General features: G+C 43.3%; 1 protein-coding gene across 1 annotated transcript in view; it reads left to right on the top strand.

Moving 5' to 3' along the window:
• Positions 1 to 23,247, top strand: part of DNAI1 (dynein axonemal intermediate chain 1) — a 394,766-nt gene that overhangs the window by 145,541 nt on the left and 225,978 nt on the right. The window contains exons 6-8 of the mRNA XM_033935572.1: positions 8,758 to 8,834; positions 14,510 to 14,635; positions 19,302 to 19,361. Of these exons, the coding sequence (XP_033791463.1) occupies positions 8,758 to 8,834; positions 14,510 to 14,635; positions 19,302 to 19,361 (263 nt within the window). The remainder of the gene's footprint in view (positions 1 to 8,757; positions 8,835 to 14,509; positions 14,636 to 19,301; positions 19,362 to 23,247) is intronic.

Below are 23,247 nucleotides of genomic sequence, written 5' to 3' on the forward strand. Positions count from 1 at the left end.
AGTGCTGTGAAGGAGCTTTGGCACTAGAAGTTAAAAAAATTGAAGCTCTATAGTCATCCAATATGACAACCCAAAAGGAAGGGGAACATCAAGTTTAAAAAAAAAGTTAACTCTTTTTTTTTTTTGGCAAGCAAGAGGCATCAGACAAAATAGAAATCGATGCAAAACATTATAATAAAAAAATCTGGAGTCCAGATTTCAAAGGTCTAATTGGCTGATCTATACATAAACTAGTAGAGATTACACAAGGAACTACAGCTGTTAAAATATTAAAAATTAATAACACAATCTTATATTGTGTCCTAAACTGAATGGGTAGACAATGTAATTGACACAAAGTAGCAAAAATGTGGCCATATCTTGATAATCCACATAGAGGGCCATTTTTGAAAACAATGTCTAAGTCCGACTTTGACATTTCCCGCTAAATGTCCAAAGTCAGAAGAACAGAAACATCCATTTTGGAAAGCCAAACCGCTAGACATCAAAATATATATTTTTAAAAATCACCTACTTGGATGTCTAGGCCAACAGTACATCCAACCCTTAGGTCGCCTAACTTTATACCCCATTTTGACCAAAGAATTGTCCAAGTTGAAAACATCCAAATCCAGACCATTTGGACATGGGAGTGGCCACACAGACATGTCAACATAGCAGTGGGACACCTTAGAGCAGGGGTGTCCAATGTCGGTCCTCGAAGCCGCAATCCAGTCGGGTTTTCAGGATTTCCCCAATGAATATGCATTGAAAGCAGTGCATGCACATAGATCTCATGCATATTCATTGGGGAAATCCTGAAAACCCGACTGGATTGCGGCCCTCGAGGACCAACATTGGACACCCCTGCCTTAGAGGGTATTGCAGTGAACTTCAAAAGAGTTGCAGAAATACACCTTACCATGTACCCCTTATAACTTATGATGAGCCCTCCCAAATTCCCCCCAAACCTACTAGGCCCATCTGTCTACCACTCCAATAGCCCTCACGTCTGCATGCGGCACCTATATGGCAGCAGAGTAGGGTTTTGGTGGGCTCACACTTTATCCACTACATTTATGGTGGAGAGTGGCTTATAGGCCTGGGCCCTCCTCTCTAAGGTTCACTAGCCCATCCACCAGGTTACTTAAAAACACCTGTGTAATGCTCTACTAAGCTTTCCCATACCAAGTGCTGCTGTTCTAGAGACAGGTATGTACACTTTTCATTCAGATTTTTTTGGGGGGGTGGGAGGGGTTTGGTGAGGAGTGGGGGAGTCATACCTTAATGTATGCAGTGGTCATCTAGTCAGTTTGATTACCTTTGTGGCACTTAGATGTTTGGAGCCAGACCTCTTTTAGAAGCGTCTTAAGTTCCATCAAGGACATTTTAGGAAAGGTTCAGTTATCACTTCAAGATGTTATATTACATTACATTACATTAGGGACTTCTATTCCGCCTATACCTTGCAGTTCAAGGCGGATTACAAAAGAGCTAACTGGACATTTCCAGTGAAGTTACAACAGTTTTGGGGGTTTTTGGGGGGTTTTTTTTTTTTGGTTACAAGGGAGGAGAGGTACCTGGATTAATTCCGGAAGAACTTGCAAATTGGATATTAAATTGACTGTATGTTACTGTGTGATATAACAAATGGATTACAGTTGGAGTACAAATAAGATTACGTTACATTTCAGGGATCTGGGGAGGAAGAGATTATTTAAGTGGAGGTTTTGGGGGAGAATTTATCTTGGAGGAAGGGGAAGGGTTGGGTTAAGATATCTGGATACATTTTTTTGAAAAGTAGGGTTTTGATTTCTTTTCGAAAAGTTTTGAAGTCGCCCGTTGCCGTCAACAGGTTGGAGATGGAGTGGTTAAGTTTTGCTGCTTGCGTCGCCAGAAGGTTATCAAACATCTTTTTGCGCTGAGTGCCCTTGAGTGGAGAGAAGGTGGGTTCGGAGTTCTTCTTTGTCTTGAGGTGAGGATCTGGTTTAGGCGGTTGTTTAGATGTCAGAGTTAAGCTCCTCCAAGGCACGCCCATAACACACCTTCCAACATGCCACCTGGAACTCTGAATGCACAACGGAGGAAACATCTCACTAGATATCCAGGAAAATGGTTTTGATAATCATTCCTTGGACATCCTGGCGATTAGGAGGCCCAAGTGCCAATTTAGGCTTTTTTTTTGGATGTATTAGTTTTTTGATTATGTCCCTAATAGTATCCCAGCTGTAGCATTTTGTGCTGTTTACAGTGCTCTTAAGCGTCTGATTAATTTCAGTTTTGCACATATGGTGCAGACCATTTTCTTTACATGATCTTTCATATTTATTTATTTATATATAAACCACTTATAGACCATTTAACTCTTTATGCATCTATCCCCTTCTCCTATTCAATGTATTCTCTTACTGCATACACTGTATACAACCCTTCCCTCACCTAAATTGTAAACGTAAGACTAATTTACCTCTTTGATAACGTTGCTATGTTCTCCAATTCCAACCGCACTGTATGTATTTCTCATCTGACTGTTGTGAACCGCCTAGAACTCCCTGGGTATGGCGGTATACAAAAATAAAATTATTATTATTATTATATTCAGGTACTCAAAGCATTTTTCCCTGTCTGTCCTGGTGGGTTCACACTCTATCTAACGTACTTGGGGCAATGAGGGGATTAAGTGATTTGGCCAGGGTCACAAGGATCAGCATGAGTTTGAACCCACAACCTCAGGATGCTGAGGCTGTGGCTCTAACTACTGCGCCACACACTCCCAGTCTAAGATAATACTAGGGGTTTCAGTATATCGTGAATTGGATACCTTGACAAAAACATAACTTGTATATTAAACACATTCAATTTCAAATGGCTTGTTTTCAGCCAATGGTTATTTATTTATTTATTTATTTTAAAAGTTTCTATACCGTTTAAAACTAAACGGTTTATATAATTTACATACATAATTTTGTAAAACCATAATAAAACAGACACACAAACAATCATCAGAAATCATATCTACAAACTTAATTGATCAATGTTTAACCGCTGATTTCTCAAATCTGAAGAAAAACAGAATATATTCTGTATTGTAAACCTAACCCCACTAGCAATACATACAGAGGATATAAAAAGATATTGAAGAGGGTAACAGATCGGGCTGATCCTTGAAGAGCACCAATCTGATTATAAAAAAAGGTAGACCTTTGTTCTCTATTCTCCAGACAACAAAGGTAAGATAAATGATTTTATTTTTAGTTTAGTAAGGGGGATAATGGGATTTGATATACACTTCCCCCTCCCTATTCACGGTTTCGACATTCGTGGTTTAGATTAAGAACATAAGAACATAAGCAGTGCCTCCGCCGGGTCAGACCATAGGTCCATCCTGCCCAGCAGTCCGCTCCCGCGGCGGCCCAAACAGGTCACGACCTGTCTGAATCACCAGAAGGGGCCCCCTTGCCACCTTGGTTTCTCATTGAAGTCCTATCTTCCCATCGAAGTCCTAACCCTCCGGTCTTGCACATGCACGACCTGGTTGGGTTTCTATACTTGTGTTAACATCCCAGCACCTCTCTCAGTATCCCACGATCCCTTTATCCCTCAGGAATCCGTCCAATCCCTGTTTGAATCCTGTACCATACTCTGCCTGATCACTTCCTCCGGTAGCGCATTCCAAGTGTCCACGACCCTTTGGGTGAAAAAAAAACTTCCTTGCATTTGTGATTTTTTTTTCCCCCCAGGCCCCCTCCCCCCGTCCCCCCAAAAATTGTTCGTTGGCAGCCCTCATTGAAAAAAAATGGCCCCGGGACTTGGATCGGGGCAAGGAGGGAGGTGATCAGAGGAAGAGGGGGAGGGACGATCCGAGGAGGAGGGGGGCGATTGGAGGAGGCGAGCAGCCGCCACAGGAGCATGGACCTTACCTGGTGGTCTAGCGGTGACACGGAGCAGAAGTGATCTTCCTACACTTCTGCCCCGTGCAGAGCCGTGCTGTTTTCCTTCTTAGGGGACCCTCGGCCACAAGAGGACACCCGCTGAAAATAAAGGGCGGGAAGTTTCATGGCGACACCAGGAAGTACTTCTTCACTGAAAGAGTGGTGGACAGCTGGAATAAGCTCCCAGTACAGGTGATTGAGGCCAGCAGCGTGCCAGTTTTTAAGAACAGTTGGGATGCTCATGTCGAATCTCTACGAGGGAAAAGGTCATCAGAGAGTGATTAACTAGGGGGGTGGGTCAATGGAGTGGGCAGACTCGATGGGCCTTGGCACTTTACTGCCGTCACTTTCTATGTTTCTATGAACCAGGCAAAGAGGGCAACCTGCAATCAGATGGACATGTTGAAAACAACCATGGGGATGACGCTGGAGGACCTTTCCGGACTAGCACAAAACCAATTTCTTTTTAGATCTGCAATTCTTCAAGTTGCTAGGACTCGAACACGAGTCGATGGCACCTGACAACAACAACTCAAGCATATAACCATAAGAATAGCCTTCCTGGGTCAGACCAATGGTCTATAGCCCAGTAGCCTGTCCTCGCGGTGGCCAATCCAGGTCACTAGTACCTGGCAAAAACCCAAAGAGTAGCAACATTCCATGCTACTGATCCAGTGCAAGCAGGTACTTTTTCCCTGTCTGTTCCAGCGGGCTCACAATCTTATCTAATCTACCTGGGGCAATGGGAGGGGGATTAAGTGACTAGAAAAGGTAACAAACTCACTGGCTTTCACAAAAAGAAAACCAACCCCTCCTTCCCTGTCAATTACATTCTCTTGAATTTACCAATGATCCAATATTGTAACCCACCCCCGAATACAAGATCTTCAGAAAAGAAATAAAAACGATACTCTTCAAGAAATCACTGAATCACTCTTAACATATAAGTTACCTTCCATCCTCCTGCCTTCACTCCGCCCCACAGATACTACCAGTTCTTCTCAATTTCTCTTGAATTCACCAATGATCTACTGTATTCCACCATTTATATCTCTTTTTGTAACCCGCCTTCTCAACTTGAATTTACCAATGATCCAATATTGTAACCCACCTTTTATAACTCTTTTGTAATCCGCCTTGAACTGCAAGGTAATGGCGGAATAGAAATCTCTAATGTAATGTAATGTAATTTATTCCAACAGTGGCTGCCATTGGAAGCTCGTATAAAGTTTAAGTTCGCTGCCTCTGCTTTAAAGTTCTTTACGGTCTAGCCCCTAGATACAAAACTGACCTCTTCTCCTTCTCAGCCAACAGACACAAGAGAAGCTCCCACTTGCACTTCGTTTCTCCCCCGGTCAGAGGTTGCAAACTAAAAAAATACCATGAATACCTTCTCTCACATCAAGCAGCATTATGGGGTAAAGATCTAGAACAACTGCTCTCGCCCACCACTTACGAGGTATTCAGGAAGCGCCTCAAAACTCACCTGTTCCTGAAGTATCTAGACAGCTGACCCGTTCCCCTCTTTCCCCTCTATAACGGTTCTCTCGCCCTATCCCCCTCTTGTTTTCCCATCCCTTAAGCTCTCTCAACTTGTACTTCATTATTCTTCTGTAAACCGCATAGAATTTAACGGTACTGCGGTATATAAACTGTTATTATTATGTTTGTCAAAATGCCACACAACTGAGCATGGAAATCTAGTGCTGACAAGCAGAAAGCAAGTCCGACCACCCTGACGCAGCTTGCAGCGAAAAGCTGGCTAGCCATGGTCGGAGGAAGTCAAGTAAGGACACTAATAGCACTTGAAGACAGGCAGCAAAGAATGTACAGCTGCTGCAGTCAAGATAAGTGACAAGCATCATACGTATATAAAGCTTGTGCTAAGTTAACCGAAATTGACAAACAATAAAATTTAAGAATGTTGAATAATCGACAGGAAAGGAGGATTTTTTTTAGTGAAAGCCAGTGAGGTTGTTACCCTTTCTAGTCCTCAAGCAAGGCAAGTTCTGACTTGGGATGGGGATCTGAGGCTTTTTTCCTCCTTCTTAGAAATACAGGCTTATGGTTTAAAACAACTTCTTTTTTTTTTTTTTTTCCACATTTTATAACAATTATTTTTTATTTTTAGCCTGACCTTCCAAATAATGCTAAAGGCAGATTACACAAATTTTACAGTTCATGTACAATCCTATTCCTTCCTCAGACGGCTTACAATCTAAGGGGCTCATAATAAAAAAAAAACATCTAAAAAGTGGCCTAAATGGGTACCTGGACGATCAAAAAGCCTGATCGCCCAAGTATCCATAATCAAAGCTGGTCTTAGACGTATCCAAAACCAGCTTAGGTCTTTCCCCTGCCTCCAAACGCACAGAGAAAAGAGGCATTTTTAAAGGTGGGGAAAGGGCGGGGGTGGGCCGACCTAGATGTACAACAGGTATAACCAAAGATTTTGACAGGTTGCCTAGTCGGCACTTATATGTCTCAACTTAGACCAAGTCAAATCAGGCATAATTGCCGAAAAAGGGGCTGCCGAGCTGATCGCTGCAGCTCAGCAGCCCCAGCAACCTGCCTATCGCTGCAGGTCACCTCCCCCGCCACGATGATGATCACCCCCCCCCAACCACGGCACCCGGGGCGAGCACCGGAGCAGGGCATCATTAAGAAATTGCAGGGGTGTATTAGATGTGAATTGAATCTTACCCAGTCCACCTACATATCTATAGTAGTGTAAATAGTTGGGCTCCCCAGGGGTCAGTGCTGGGACAGCTGTTTTTTTTTTAACATATATATCAATGATCTACAGATGGGAATGAGATAATTAAATTTTCTGATGACACAAAGTTGTTAAATCACAAGAGGATTGTGAAAAATTGCAAGGGGACTAGCTAGATGATGCAGGGTTCCAAGTAAGGAGTCACTGCCCAGGAAAAGGATCAAGGTGTTATCGTCGATACGTTGAAACCCTCGGCTCAATGTGTGGTGGCGGCTAAAAAAGCAAATTGTGAAGAGGTATGGAGGGTGCAGCGATGTCGGGGCAACAGAGATGAGTGCCCTGGTCGAGATGGTGCCGAGTGGTCCGCTTCCCCTGTCTCCTCTTACTGCTAAAGGTTAGTGCAGTGGGCTGAGAACATGGAGAACTGGGTTCAATTCCCATTGCAGCTCCTTGTGACCCTGAGCAAGTCGCCTAACCCCCATTTGCTCCAGGTGCAAGATTTAAATTGTGAGCCCACCGGGAACAGAAAAGTCCCTGCATATAATATGTGTAAACCACTTTAATTGCACCGTACCAAAAGGTAGTGGTCACACTCCAGCCCTGCCTACTCGAGGATGTAGGCCGAGTATCCACCGCCGCCTACCTGAAGATGTAGGCCGAGTGGCATCGCTTTCTCTTGGGCAGGGTTTCATATCCTGGGGCCTGTGGACCTCTAGGGATCCATGGATGGTTTTCAGGGGGGTTAGTGAGAGTCAGATAAAAATTAAAATTTATATTCGCTATACAGCCAGGTACTGTTGATTTTTCTTGCAGATAACAAGAGAGTAGGTGTAGTTGTAGTAGTAATGGTAGTATAAAACGTAGTAGTAGATCTAATTTTAATTTGCACAAGAGAACGAGAGGGCACTCTCTAAAGCTAAAAGGGGATAGATTCTGTACAAACGTAAGGAAGTTCTTCACCCAGAGAGTGGTGGAAAACTGGAACGCTCTTCCGGAGAATGTTGTAGGGGAAAACACCCTTCAGGGATTCAGGACAAAGTAGATAAAGACAGGTTGTTCACCCTCTCCAAGGTAGGGAGAACGAAAGAGCACTCTCTAAAGCTAAAAGGGGATAGATTCCGTACAAACTTAAGGAAGTTCTTCACCCAGAGAGTGGTGGAAAACTGGAACGCTCTTCTGGAGAATGCTGTAGGGGAAAACACCCTTCAGGGATTCAAGACAAAGTAGATAAAGACAGGTTGTTCACCCTCTCCAAGGTAGGGAGAACGAAAGAGCACTCTCTAAAGCTAAAAGGGGATAGATTCTGTACAAACGTAAGGAAGTTCTTCACCCAGAGAGTGGTGGAAAACTGGAACGCTCTTCTGGAGAATGCTGTAGGGGAAAACACCCTTCAGGGATTCAAGACAAAGTAGATAAAGACAGGTTGTTCACCCTCTCCAAGGTAGGGAGAACGAAAGAGCACTCTCTAAAGCTAAAAGGGGATAGATTTCGTACAAACGTAAGGAAGTTCTTCACCCAGAGAGTGGTGGAAAACTGGAACGCTCTTCCGGAGTCTGTTATAGGGGGAAAACACCCTTTAGGGATTCAAGACAAAGTTAGATAAGTTCCTGCTGAACCAGAACATACGCAGGTAAGGCTCGTCTCAGGGCACTGGTCTTTGACCAGAGGTCCGCTGTATGAGCAGACTGCTGGGCATTTTCTCATGTGATGGGACATACACCCCCATCACAGTAATATATCAAATTCATGACCTTTTACCCTTTATTTGTGACTTGGATTGGCCATTGTTGGAAGCAGGATACTGGGCTAGATGGACCATTGCTCTGACTCATCATGGCTATTCTTAGGTTCTTATGTTATGTATGTAGGTGGGAGCCCTACTTACTGTATATTTCACCCTTCTCCACCCCTGTGTGCATCCCCTTGCAAATTCACTGTATGAAACTTCAATGGGTATTTGTAGATTAGCACCTAAGGACCCTGCTTGCACCTACACAAGTTTGTGTTCATACACACAAAAGTGCTATTATGTTAAACATTTATGCATGTAATGCACAGTGCTCAGGTTATAAAATTGTTCTTTAAACAAATGATTTCAGAAGACTAACTTATTTGTTCTTGTGTTTTTAGAAATTGTTCCTGCTGAGTCAAGTTTGGTGGAATTTGAAGATGCCGAGGAGCAGATGGAAGCTACAGATGAGTCTCTGGTAATGAATGAAAAACACCTGCTGTTTCCAGGGGAATCCATTGTTTTCCTCCAAATATTTAATCCAGTCTCATTTTTTCTTCAGAATTCCATGACAGAGTAAAATTGAAATTCAATGGTAAACCTAGCACATTTGACACCTGGGGCTGATCATTTTTAACACCCCTTCCTCTAATTTTTAAAAACAAATTATTTTTAGTAATGATCCACAAGACACACAACAAGGGTGCACCTAAGAAAAGGCAGCATTTTAAACACTTCAGTGAACTAGACAAGCCAGATTAGTACAGATTGATACTGTATAGTCTATGCTAACAGAAAACCATGCCTTTTTCATGCACATAGAACACAGATATACCCTCACCCAATATAGAATAAGATATGACAAACTACAATTAGAAATATGTAGACAAAAATTAAACTGAACCGCCAAGAAGCCAGACTCTTCATACAATGCAACACCTCAGACACATTAACACAAGTCCCCTAATACTGTGCAAAATATAAATGTAAAGATAACAGATGTAAATTTAACAAATAACAATTGCCATTTTACAAATTAACAAATAGAAATAACACAAAAGATGGAAAATAAGAAAATACCATTTTCTTGGACTAATACATTTTTCAATTAGCTTTCAGAGGTCAAAACCTCCTTCCTCAGGTCAATGCAGTATACTGCTGTTACGGTATCCTGGCCTGACCTGAGAATAGGGGATTTTGGTCTCTGAAAGTTAGTAAAAATATGTATTAAAATTAGTCCAGTGAAAAGCTTACTTTATTTCCATTTTCTGTTTATAAACGTTTATCAACCTACAATACTACTTTATTCTAAAGCAACAAAATATTTTTTTCTACCTTTTGCAATCTCTGGTTTTTGATTTCTTCATCTTCTCTTCTTTCCATCATCTGTCTGCTCTCGCAACCTTCCATCCAGCCTGTGCCCCTTCTCTCCTTTATACATGATTCATTTCAGCTTCATCCTCTCTCCCTCTTTCTCTCTATCCACCCCTTCCTTTCCTTCATTCTACCCCTCTCCACGGTCTGACATATCTGTCTCCATCCCTCCCCCCCATGCCCTAGCATCTCTCCCTCCCCCTCTATGGTCTGGTATCTACTTTCCTTCCTTTCCTTCCCTCCCTTCTTTCCCCATAGCGTGGCACTTTTCTCTCCTTTTCCTGGTCCTTCTCCTCCCTGCCTCCCTCTCTTCCCCCAGTAGGGTACAGCATTTCTCTCCTCCTCCTCCTCCCTCTCTCCCTTCTTCTCTCTCTGTCAACCCCCACCCCCAAAAGCTTACCTTTTATCGTCAGCAGCACAGCCTTCACAACTCGCTGCTCTGGCTGGTGTTGGGCCTTCATTTCTGCTGTATCTTGCCTACTTCCTGCATCCGCGAAGGCAAGACCTGGTAGAGAGAAAGGTCCAACGCTGGCCAGTGCAGTGAATTATTAAGGCTTCTGCTGTCTGTGCTAGAAGAGGAAGGGGTTCTCAGACCACGGGTGCCCCCTGGAGCTTAGAGCACCCCATTATGGTCTGCACCCGAGGTACACTGCCCCTCTGCCTCCCCCTTGGCATGCCATTGATAAAATTAATGCTTGTTGTCTTTATTAACATGGAAGCATTTATTGAAAGCGTCTAATGACTGGGGAGTCAATTCAGAGCAGTTTACATGAGCTTTTATAATGGTGTTACAATACATAACCATCTGTCAAAGTGTTACAATACAGCGTTAGTGTTTTCTGAGATGGTCTTCAATACAGACACATTTATTTATTTGTTTAATTTTCTATCCCATTGTCCCCAAAGAACTCGGAACGGGTTACAGATTAAACATGTTTATATGTCCTCATTGGGTGCGCAATTGCCCCAGCAGGGGATAAAATTATTTAGCTATGCTGATGACTTCACGATAATTATCCTATTCACTACCTCTATCTCAGAAGTCACCCCCAAAGCAACAGAAGTACTAAATCAGATGGAGCAATGGGTGACTGAATTCAGACTAAAGCTAAACTCAGAGAAAACAAAAAAATTTATAGCATCGCCACACCCACTTGACTCTAAAGCATCAATGTGCATCAATAACTCTAGTTATCCCATTCAACCTACTATGAAGGTATTGGGAGTAACACTGGACCAGAGTCTGACAATGAAAGACCAGGTAGACTCCTTGATTAGAAAGAGCTTTCTCACCCTCTGGAAGCTTCGGTCCATTAGAACTTATTTTGATGTCTCATCATTTAGAATTCTGGTACAATCCCTCATACTGAGTCAACTCGATTATTGTAACATCGCCTACTTGGCACTCTCCCAGAAGAATATGCGGCGATTGCAACTGGTACAAAATGCAGCAGTTAGGCTACTCTGTGGTCTGAAGAAGTTTGATCATGTAACACCTTCCTGTCAACGCCTACACTGGCTGCCGATGGAGGCACGTGTGAAATTCAAGTTTAGTTGTTTTTGCTTCAAGGTACTTTACGGCTTAGCCCCTAAATATATAACAGACCTTTTCTCTTTCACAACCAACAGACATAGGAGAAGCTCACATCCGAACTTTGATTCTCTACTGGTTAGAGGTTGTAAATTTAAAAGTCATCACCAACATCTTTTCTCACATCAAGCAGCATTATGGGGTAAAGATCTGGAACAACTGCTCGTGCCTATTACTTATAGGGAATTCAGGAAATGCCTAAAAACAAATCTGTTCCTGAAGTACTTAGGTAACTGACCTATACAATCTTAGTCCTCAACAAATGATCTTTAGAACTAACTCTGAACTCTGTTTATTCCACTCAATCTGTAATACCTTTTAATCATTGTAAACCGCATAGAACTTCACGGTCCTGCGGTATATAAACTATTATTATTATTACTAGTGTTTAAGCCCGTTACATTAACAGGTGCTAGTAAAGCCTCCTTCCCTCACATGTCCCCTATTTTCAGTCCCATACATAATTTCAGTACAAGTTTACAATACAGGTTTTTATCCTAACTTGATACATACTGGGGTCTAATATTAATATACATAATATACAGTTTACTGTCTACAATTTGCAATAGTTTTCCTTAAAGTGCAAGGTATTCAGTGCAAGTTTTATCCTAATTTGACACACAAATAGTTTACAGGTTAGATTTGCCATAGTTACAGTGCAAGATTTTACAATACAAGTTTTCCTTACATGACAGATACTGGTTCTGGTATCAATATACATTTCTTTGTAGTCCATTGGTCAAGGGTAGGGGCATAGGTGAAGAGGTACGTTTTGTTTTTATTGCTTTTCTAAAGCTGATGAGTCCTTCAAGGGGGCAGTCGATTCCAATGGCTTGGTTTGAAGTGGGAATAGGAATGTCGCTTGATGGTTTGCAGTTAAGGGCACGACCAGGGGGCGTTTTGAGGCGTATTTCATTCCAGGAGCGAAGGGACCAGTTTGGCACATATGGAGGAAGCTTAACTGTAATCAATCAATCAATCATCCTATGTATAAACACATAAATCTTCAGTTTATATATCGGGTCATCTCCCAGTGGAGCTCAACTCAGTTCACATACGATTAAGACTAGAATGCATAGCAAAAAACATAGGAGAAAGAAGAGCTATAATTAAAAAAAACTGGAGTACATAGTAAAAGAGCATAAGAAAAATAACTATAATATTATCATTTCATTGAGGCTGTAGTTAAACCATTTAAAATTTGCGAGAACAACTAAACTCACTTATTAAAAAGTGTTTTTTCAGGCTTCGTGCTCTGAGAAGAGTGAGAGCATTCTTTCACCAACAACACTTCTCTGTATTGGTTCAATCAATCATTTCGTCAAGGCTGGATTACTGCAATTCAGTGTATTTGGGTCTTTCAAAGGTCAGACTGCAGACACTTCAATGAATACAGAACACTGCAGCTAGACTTATCTTCGGCAAGAGTAAATTCGACCACATAACCCCTCTGCTCAAAGAATTACATTGGCTTCCAGTGTATCTCAGAATTAAATTGAAGTGCATTTTTATTGCATTGAAGATCCTATTTGGCATTTTTGCTACTTTGATTCCTTTAGACTGGAATGTCCATAGATCATAAGAAGGTGAGAAGAACGTAAAGGTGTCTGTATGTTTTATTGAGAAAGTGACAGCATCTCTCTCATTCTAAAACAGCTTGATGCAATTTAAGTGCCATTTGCTCACTTAGATTTATAGAATATTGCAGGATCCTGTGGGGTAAGCACGTAAACAGCAATAAAACATACAGACACCTTTACGTTCTTCTCACCTTCTTATGACCCCTGAGGAAGGCTCGTGTGGGCTGAAACATGGACCATGTTGGGCCCATCACCATAAGAACATAAGAAGTGTCTCTGCTGGGTCAGACCTGCAGTCCATCGTGCCCAGCAGTCCGCTCATGCGGCGGCCCAACAGGTCCAAGACCTGTGCAGTTATCCTCCATTTCAGGGTCATCTGCTTTATACAGTGGATGTATTTGCCTTGATTTTATTCATGTATTTATTTATTTTTTCCAATCATTTTTATTAAAGAATCAAAGGTTAACAGGCATCAAGAACAATGCGTATCGGCTGAAAACAGACACCAGGCAAGGAAACATAGCAGATACAAACAGGATTAGTTTCAGACAGTGCTAGAACACAACTTTTGAAGCGGGATGAAAGCAAAATTTGATCCATCTTTGGCACCTTTCTCTGGAACATAAGAATTGCCGCTGCTGGGTCAGACCAGTGGTCCATCGTGCCCAGCAGTCCGCTCATGCGGTGGCCCTCTGGTCAGTGCCCTAATTAAGACTAGCCCTACCAGTGCATGTTCTAGTTCATCAGGAACTTGTCTAACTTTGTCTTGAATCTCTGGAGGGTGTTATCACCTATGACAGATTCCGGCAGAGCGTTCCAGTTTTCTACCACTCTCTGGGTGAAGAAGAACTTCCTTACGTTCGTACGGAATCTATCCCCTTTCAATTTTAGAGAGTGCCCTCTCGTTCTCCCTACCTTGGAGAGGGTGAACAATCTGTCTTTATCTGCCCCTGGATGGTGTTTTCCCCTATAACAGACTCTGGAAGAGCGTTCCAATTTTCTACCACTCTCTGGGTGAAGAAGAACTTCCTTACGTTCGTACGGAATCTATCCCTTTTCAATTTTAGAGAGTACCCTCTCGTTCTCCCTACCTCGGATCGGCGAGGATCAGCTATGCCAAACTGATTTTTTCCAAAGGGATGGGGGGAGGGCTCGGTCTGCCAGATCTTAGGGCATATAATGTGGCTGCGTTACTGCGTTTCATACATGAAGGTGTAACGGGCTCAGAATATCTGTGCTGCTTGTAATGCTTATTCATCTATTTTTAATAAATATTACCTCACAGTTTCTGCCTTTTTGGTGTCACTTTGTGGAAACCATTATGTGGGCCCATGGAAAGGTGATAAGCTGCAAGTGGCACTCTTTCCCCATTTATCAAGGCCTGTGAACACTGCTTTTTAGTCTGTTAGAGAAACAGAAGCCAAGTTCTGAAATTGAACAGACATCGTCCATTGGGTCTCTTACAGCCTTGATACACTGTCATTATGTGGCCATGGCAACTGTTTGTTACTCAGTTAGGTTCAGTAAATCTTAAATTCAATTGTTTTGTACTTGTGGGGAAAAAGTAGGCCTCATTATATTAAAAACTGGTATTTTCTTTGTTCCCAGAAAACTGACTCTGTAGAACCAGCGGAAGTGATAGAAATTGCTTCCAAAGGCAAGAAGGAACAGAAACTCACCAACCAATTCAATTTCAGCGAAAGAGCTTCACAGACGTATAACAACTTAAACCGGGTATGTTAAAAAAATGCAATTTTGCTTTTACCACCTCACTAATGACCATTTGTAATAGAATCTGAGCATTGGGGTGTATTGCTATAAGGCTCTCAATCAGTGGCCACCCAAACCCTTCCAATTCTCTATTTTCGAAACCTCTTTTCTAGGTGGATATCTAAGCCATGGATCAGTAGTTTGTCTAAATCTCAAGGGGGCACGCTAGAGGCATGGTGAGGGCAAGACTATGGCGAGCTTGTGACCAGGATGTTTTATCTGTCGTAATAAAACATTTAAGAAGATGTCCAGGGCACAATTTGGACTTTTGTAGCTAGACCTTGTAGGTGCAAATACTAAACAGAAAATCACCTAGACAGTAATTATTCTGGTCTTGTTTGCAAGGAATAGGAATGCACCCAAAAGTGATCCTTTTGGTTCTAGAATTACTGCCTTATATGAATAAATAATGCCAAAGTGGGATTATATATTATTTATTGGATAATTAAAAAAACAACTTAGAATTTATCCCAGGACAAGCAGGCAGGTATTCTCACTAGTGGGTGACGTCATCCAACGGAGCCCCGATGCGGACATCTCACAAGCATACTTGCTTGTAGAAACTTTTAGAAGTTCTGAGTTGCCCACACCGCGCATGCGCGAGTGCCTTCCCGCCCGATGCACCGGGCGTATCTCAGTTCTTTCTATTCCGCGGAGCTGAGAAGTTTGCCTTTGAAACTCTATGCGCGAAGTTCCTTTTTGTGCCTTCTGTGCCCGCGGGTTTGGGTTTTTTGTGCTCATTCCTGTTGGCTCACGTTGCGTTTTGTTGTTTAAAAAAAATAAAAAAATTTTGTTTGATCGTTCCCGTGGCTTCGACCTTCCGGCGGAGCTTTTTCGGCCTATGTCCTGGCCTGTTACCAGTTTTTAAAAGTGTGTCAAGTGCCAGCGCGCAATTTCGTTGACGGACCAGCATCGACGCTGTCTTCAGTGTCTCGGGCCTCAACACCTTCCGAAATCGTGCCGGCCTTGCTCCACATTCACAGCACGTGCGTTTAAGCGTCGCTGTATTTTGTGGGAGTCGCTGTTTAGCATGGAGGCGACCCCAGTGCTGCCCTCTTCACAGAGTGCCACGCCTTCGACTTCTGATTCTACATCTTCGGCCTCGAGTCTGCTCAAGCCTGCCTCGTTCGTGCCGGCTTCGACTCCGATGCCTGCTGCGGTGCCTTCCGCTGTCTCCTCCGGTCAGGTAGCACAACCTCCCATTCCCAAGGCCTCCAAGTCCAAGCCCTCTGGCGGCCGAGTGACCGATGTCAGTGCGGGAGGTCCCATTGCTGATGCGGATCCCTCTTTGCCGGCGTCGTTCCACACCCTGATGGAGAAGCGATTTGTCGAGCTCTTTACCAAAACTTGGCCGACGCTTCTCTCTCAGATCCAGCCTGGGCACACAGAAGCCTCCAACGAGGTCGAGCCGCATCTGGTGCCTCCTTGGCACACACTCTCGCTGCTGGGAGCAGAGTCTCTGCGAGTGTCTGGTCTGGCTTCGGGGCATGTCTCGCAAGGAGCAGAGTCTTTGCCCATGCCACCTTTGGAACTGATACCCTCGATGCATGGCTTGCCTGGCCCGGACCCTTCCTCCGCGATGCCGGGCCTCGAACCTTGGGGAGCGCCTCGGGGGGCCTCATCTCAGCCTCTGATGCTTCGATCTACAGCCTCCAGTCCTATCTACTTGGTGGCTGCCTCATCTGGGTGTCACTCGCCTCGTCGCTCGAGGCCTGCTTCTCAACACAGCTCCGGTCGTTGATCGAGGCATTCCTCGAGGCACTCGTTGAGGCATTCATCGAGACACGCCTCGCCTCTTCAGAAGCATTCTTTCAGGGAGTTTTCCCCGGAGTACTCGCCCCCTCCTCCTATGCCGGAACTCGAGGACTGCTGGGGTTCGTTCTCTCCGTGCCGGTCCTCGGCGGACCAGGCCGCCTCATCTTCTTCGAGCCCGCCTCGAGGCCCGGCCCTGGCGGACCAGTTGTCATTCTCGTCCTTCCCCACAACTTCAAACTGCCTCAGTTCTGCTCCAGGATCTACACTCCTCATCGTCTCGAGGCAGATGCTTTTCTTCTGGACTGGGGGAATCTCTTTCTGTATGCGCATTCATCCCAAATTCCTCCCCAAGGTGGTCTCAGAATTTCATCTGAATCAATCCATTGTTCTTCCTGTGTTTTTTCCGAAGCCACATTCTCATCCTGGAGAATCAGCTCTTCACACTCTGGACTGTAAGTGTGCTTTGGCTTTCTACCTGGAACGCACCAAGCCTCACAGAACTGCTCCTCAACTTTTCATCTCCTTTGATCCGAACAAGTTGGGATGCCCTATCTCTAAGCGCACCATCTCCAACTGGATGGCGCTTGTATCTCTTTCTGCTATGCCCAGACTGGATTACCCCTTCACAGTAAAGTCACAGCCCATAAGGTCAGAGCAATGGCAGCCTCTGTAGCTTTCCTCAGATCGACACCGATTGAGGAGATTTGTAAAGCTGCCACTTGGTCCTCGGTTCATACCTTCACCTCACACTATTGTCTGGATACCTTCTCCAGATGGGATGGACAGTTTGGCCAAATAGTGTTACAAAATTTGTTCTCCTAAGTTGCCAACTCTCCCACCATCCCATTGTGGTAAGCTTGGAGGTCACCCACTAGTGAGAATACCTGCCTGCTTGTCCTTGGATAAAGCAATGTTACTTACCGTAACAGTTGTTATCCAGGGCAGGCAGCTATTCTCACTTCCCACCCAGCTCCCCTGGGTTGGCTTCTCTGCTAGCTATCTGAACTGAGGAGACACGCCCGGTGCATCGGGCGGGAAGGCACTCGCGCATGCGCAGTATGGGCAACTCGAAACTTCTAAAAGTTTCTACAAGCAAGTATGCTTGTGAGAAGTCCGCATCGGGGCTCCGTTGGATGACGTCACCCACTAGTGAGAATAGCTGCCTGCTGTCCCTGGATAACAACTGTTATGGTAAGTAACATTGCTTTATGGCAAGCAGGTGACAAAAATAGTTACAAAACATATGCTAATTAGTACCAAAAATATGTATGTAGATATATAAATGGTCCCCCAATATAACAACTGGGTGAAATTCAAACAGAAAAAGTTCCCAAAAGACTATGAACTAACAAAAACAAAAAAGGGAACAAAAAACAAAATGAAAATGCCTTTAAACCACGAAGGTGCTCAGAACCATTGCATGGTAAGAAAGTGACCAAACCAGGGCAGCAAGAAAGAGACAGAGAGAGATAGAAAGAGAGAGAGAGAAACAGAAAGAGAGAAAAAAAAAAACAGAAAGAGGAGAGAGAGACAAAGAGAGAGAGAGAGATAGAAAGAAAGAGAGAGAAACAGAAAGAGAGAAAGAAAAACAGAAAGAGGAGAGAGAGAGAGATAGAAAGAAAGAGAGAGAAACAGAAAGAGAGAGAGATAGAGAGAAAGAGAGAGAAAGGGAGAGAAACAGAAAGAGAGAGATAGAAAGAAAGAGAGAAAGGGAGAGATAGAAAGAAAGAGAGAGAAAGGGAGAGATACAAAGAAAGAGAGAGAAAGGGGAGAAACAGAGAGAGAGATAGAAAGAAAGAGAGAGAAAGGGAGAGAAACAGAAAGAGAGAAAGAAAGGAAGAGAAACAAAGAGAGAGAGAGAAAGGGATAGAAACAGAGAGAGAGATAGAAAGAAAGGGAGAGAAACAGAGAGATAGAAAGAAAGGGAGAGAAACAGAAAGAGAGGGAGAGAAAGAGAGAGAAACTGAAAGAGAGAGAGAGAGAGAGAAACAGAAAGAAAGAGAGAGATAGAAAGAGAAAGATTGGAATAACTGGGTCTCTTTTCCCTGGAGAAGAGGAAACTTAGAGGGGTTATGATATAGACTTACAAGATCATGAAGGGCATAGAGAGAGTAGAGAGGGACAGATTCTTCAAACTTTCGAATAATAAAAGAACAAGAGGGCATTTGGAAAAGTTGAAAGGGGACAGATTCAAAACGAATGCCAGGAAGTTCTTCTTTACCCAACGTGTGGTGGACACCTGGAATGCACTTCCAGAGGATGTAATAGGGCAGAGTACAAAAGATTCTTAGATAGGACACTTTCATTTCAAGCTTTTAAAATGAATACTTGGCTAAATGACACAGTCTCAAAGGTTTTTTCCTATCAATCCTTCATGAAATCAGTAAAGACTTATCTTTTTGATAAAATTGTTGCATCTTAATTTCTTTCTTTATACCTTTGTTCTTGATTACTTTATAATGTTCTGTTTTGCTGCTTGTACTTTACTGGTTGTCAGTCTTCTTATTGTGAACCACATAGAACTTGTGATGGTATAGCGGAGAGACTTGTTCAAAATCTGCATAAAGTGAAACGGAGCAGCTCTCTGTTTAACTTTATGCAGTTGCCATGTTGTTGAAAATTGACATTTGGGTTTCAGAAGTACAGAGAGATAATATGAGTTGGCGAAGGTCACATAAAGGACAGTAACAAAGGTGAGCCTTGAACGCAGTGTCTTGGATGTTCATAGACCCTAATTTAGTGCTCTCATGCCTAGGCCAGGCCTAGTTTAAACTGAGATAATGTACAACATATGCTGAAAAATGTTATGCTTTAGTTCCCTTTGGACTATAGAATTGTAATTTTGAGGCTTTCTTTTTTTTTTTTTTTTTCACAGGATAGAGCATCTCAGACAAAAGCACCTCCAAGAGCAACATTCTCAGATTCAGCTAATCAGGTAATTATTACTGTCTTTTGACGTTTATGACTGTCTTCTTCCTCACCTTCCCCACTTGAGCAAAGATCTTTTCCATGAGAGGATTATCGTGCATTTTAATAAGACAAATAAAGAATTTAGGACTAAATGCACTAAAGTCAGCGATCGTCAAAGGAAAATTCCCTTTCGTTCCAGTTGGTCCATATGTCTACTTTGTCTTGTACTAACAGTTGTAATATATTTCCCATTTTTATTTTTTATTTTATATACACCGCCTTGAACCTGAGCCACTACCACAGCTTGTGTTAGTTAGATTAGACTGCATAATAGATGCCCTCTATGATATAATCAGTGTCATGGGGAAAGTCTCTGCATAGTCCATCTTTGCCCATCATATGCTTTGGATCAGACAATGGTCAGGTGATTCGACCTCTAAAGCAACACTGAGCAGGCTCCCGTTCAGGGGACAGATATTGTTTGGTCTAGATCAGGGGTGTCCAACCTGCGGCCTGAGGGCCACATGTGGCCCCGTGAAGTATTTTGTGCAGCCCCGGTCGAGGGCGATACAGTGTTTTCCTCTGCTGCCTCTGGGTGTTTACCATCTTGCCGGTTCCCTCCTCTGTCTTGCTGCTATGTCTGCGCGTTTGTGTGGCCCCAGAAACATTTTTTTCGGCCAATGTAGCCCAGGGAAGCCAAAAGGTTGGACACCCCTGGTCTAGATGATCTTATGGCCAGTGTACAAGATCACACTCAAAAAGCTTACAATGGAAACAAGTCTGCAAATCAAATATATTAACCCAAAGAAAGGACTTGTAAAGAAAGAAGTCTATAGTATACAGCAGTACCCTCAGATACCTGTACTGTTAAATCATTATAGATTTCTGTAAACAGCTTACATAGGTGAAAGATATCATTCATTGGGTTTTACGTTTGTTTGTATAAAGTGCAAATGCTTAGTGCAAACAATCCAAAATATAAAGTGCTACCAGCACTTATCTTAAAACGCTGGCCATTAATCTGATGCTTCATCTCAATGCTCCAAATGTCTCTTAGACCATTTTTTTTTTTTTACAAATCCAGATATCAATTTATACCACATGGAGCGTACATTTGCAACACAAAAAGGATATATCAATAAGTTTAAGAAGATTTGGGGACCATTAACAGATTTTTGTAATGATTGATATAATTTTTTCCCATAATGAGATACTTGATAAAGGAGGTTTATTCTCTTTATCATAAAATATAAATAAATTATCATAATAGTTGTTAATATTGTGTGCAACTAACAAAATAAGGGGAGGGAAAGGGATTCATAATTGAATAATAGTTGATAAAATTATTAAATTTTACATGATATCTAAAATTATAATAAAGATTATATAAGATATGTTGTATGTACAGTATGTTATGGAGATATCAAGTGTATACTTAAGGTAATTGTATGAATCTTTATGACACACTTGTTATATGAAAAAATTAATAAAAAAATGTTAAACTGAAAAAAAACAAAAACAAAAAACGCTGTCATTTCTCATGTGATGTCATTAATGTGTAAGCTGTTTACAGAAATCTATAATGATTTAACAGTACAGGTATCTGAGGGTACTGCTGTATACTATAGACTTCTTTCTTTACAAGTCCTTTCAGTGTACAAGATCGCCATCCTAGATCTTTACCAGAGAGCAGAGCCCCAGTAGTCAGAGGTCAGAGCCAGAGGTCCTTTCGTGTGTCATGGTGCTCTTGCCAGTACTCAACAGGAGCCTCTAACCAGAGAGCCTTTCAAGGTTCCAGACAGAAATTCTCCATTAACCAGAGGAACCAAGGTTCTGATTCTTGCTCTGCAGTGCCAGCCAAAAAGCCACAATGATGCCAGCCCTCAAGCTGGTTCTCTGAAGATTGGAGGTCAGCTCTCAGACTAAGTGGTGATCTGGGAACAAATAACGACAGGCCACTGAGTCCTGGAGATTATCAAAGAGGGCTACAAGATAGAGCTTATATGCACGCTCTCTGACTGGTTTATGGATTTGCTGGCAGACCAGCCAGAGAAGGCAGAAAAAGTTCGGGCAATGCTCGATATTCATCCATAGAACCATTTCCTTCAGAAAATTCAGACTCTGGCAGATACTCTATACTGTATACTTTGTCGTGCCCAAGAAAGGCTCAAAGGAGTGGAGACACCATCCTAGATCTCAAACACGTCAACGTGGCCCTGAGAGCCCCTCAATTCCAAATTGAGAATGTTCGGTCCATCATTGCAGCAATAGAGCCAGGTGAATTTCTGGCCACCCTGAATTTAACAGAAGCCCACCTTTACATTCCAATCTTCCCAGAGCACAGAAAGTTCTTGAGATTTCATGTGTTGGGGAATCGCTACCACTCCATAGCGCTCCCCTTTGGGCTGGGAACGGCGTCCCATAATTTCACCAAAATTATGGTGGTAGTGGCTGCTCGTCTTCACAGAGCGGGTTGGCAAGTGCATCTGTACTTGAACGACTGGCTCATCAGAGCATCGTCCTGAAAAGAAGGAGAAAAGAAAGCAGTAGCGTTAGTGTGGAGATGCTGCAGAGTCTGGGCTATATTGTGAACTTTTGAAAAAGCCACCTGGTTCCAGCACAGTCCTTGGAATATCTGGGGGTCTTATTCAGCACGGCAGAAGAACGAGTCTTTCTTCTAGAAACATGCAAACAGAAGCTTTATGTTTAAATTACAGCCCTGTTAACCAAGCCAACACTTACTAAATGGCATTACCTTCAGGTACTTGGGTCAATGGTGAGCCAATCAAGGCCTTAGACTCCTCCCACTTGCATCCCAGTATACAGGGGGAGGAGCCTATGGCCCTGATTGGCTTAGATGCCTAAGGCCCCTCCCCTTGGGAGGCATCTGAGCCAATCGGATCCTTAGGCCTCTTCCTGTACATCTCATGATGGACCGGAAAGGGGAAGACCCACCCTTTTGGAAAGGCAGGCCTTGGAGTAGGAGTGGCTGAGCATCCCTCTGCTCCCAACTTTCTTGAAAGGTACGGGGGGGTGGCTTGGGGGGGGTGGAGGTTGTTTCAGGGGACTATGACAATTCCAACACTGCTGCTGGCTTGTCAAAGGCTCAAGGCAGGAAAAGTAAGAACTTAGCGGTTAGAAAGTCTCACCAAGGGTTTGGCTCTGGCATGCCTATCCGAGTGCAGGCATGCCAGGATCTAGCCTTGTACCCTTTTGAAACAGCCTAGAACCAAACACACAACACCTTCCAGAGTGTTAGGGAAAGCTAGGCATATTTCCCTTGGAATAAAACTAGTAGTGATTTTCAGACTAGCCTGAAGGGGGAGCCAGAGAGAGCCTTGGCCCATTCCAGTGGTGTGGGCGGGATTTCTCTAGAGATAAAAAGGAGCTCCTCACTGAGCAGAGGGAGGAGACAGTCTCTTGGGAGAAGCACATGGGAGCCTGAGAATTTGCCTGATGGTGGAGCCCAGCTGAACCCTAGTGAGGATTGGGAAATGCTTGAGCTGGAGTAGGATATCCATGGGCCAGAACTGGAGCTGATTAATATTTCAGAAGGTATGGCAATAGCAGAGGAGTTTATCTGTGAGAAAGAGCTGCCAGAGCAAATGGAGGTCTGCTAACAATGCTCAGGCTCAGGGCAGGATTAATTCGTCGAGGGCCCCTAGGCACACAAGTACACTGGGCCCCCCTGCACAAACAAAGATTACCATGCCAGTGCCAGTGTACAGTTTTTCTTCTATGCAACCTCCAAACATCTCTGAACAAAACTCCCCTTCCTTCCTAGAGGAAGAGATCTTCAGCTGGTAGGGCTTTGGGAAGCCCACCAATTTATATTTTGCATTTGGGTAGGAGGCATGGGGCATAGCTGGAAGAAAATTTAGTGCCCAACATTTTATTGGACTAATACATTT

The sequence above is a fragment of the Geotrypetes seraphini genome, chromosome 1, assembly GCF_902459505.1.
Source record: "Geotrypetes seraphini chromosome 1, aGeoSer1.1, whole genome shotgun sequence".
NCBI lineage: Eukaryota > Metazoa > Chordata > Amphibia > Gymnophiona > Dermophiidae > Geotrypetes > Geotrypetes seraphini.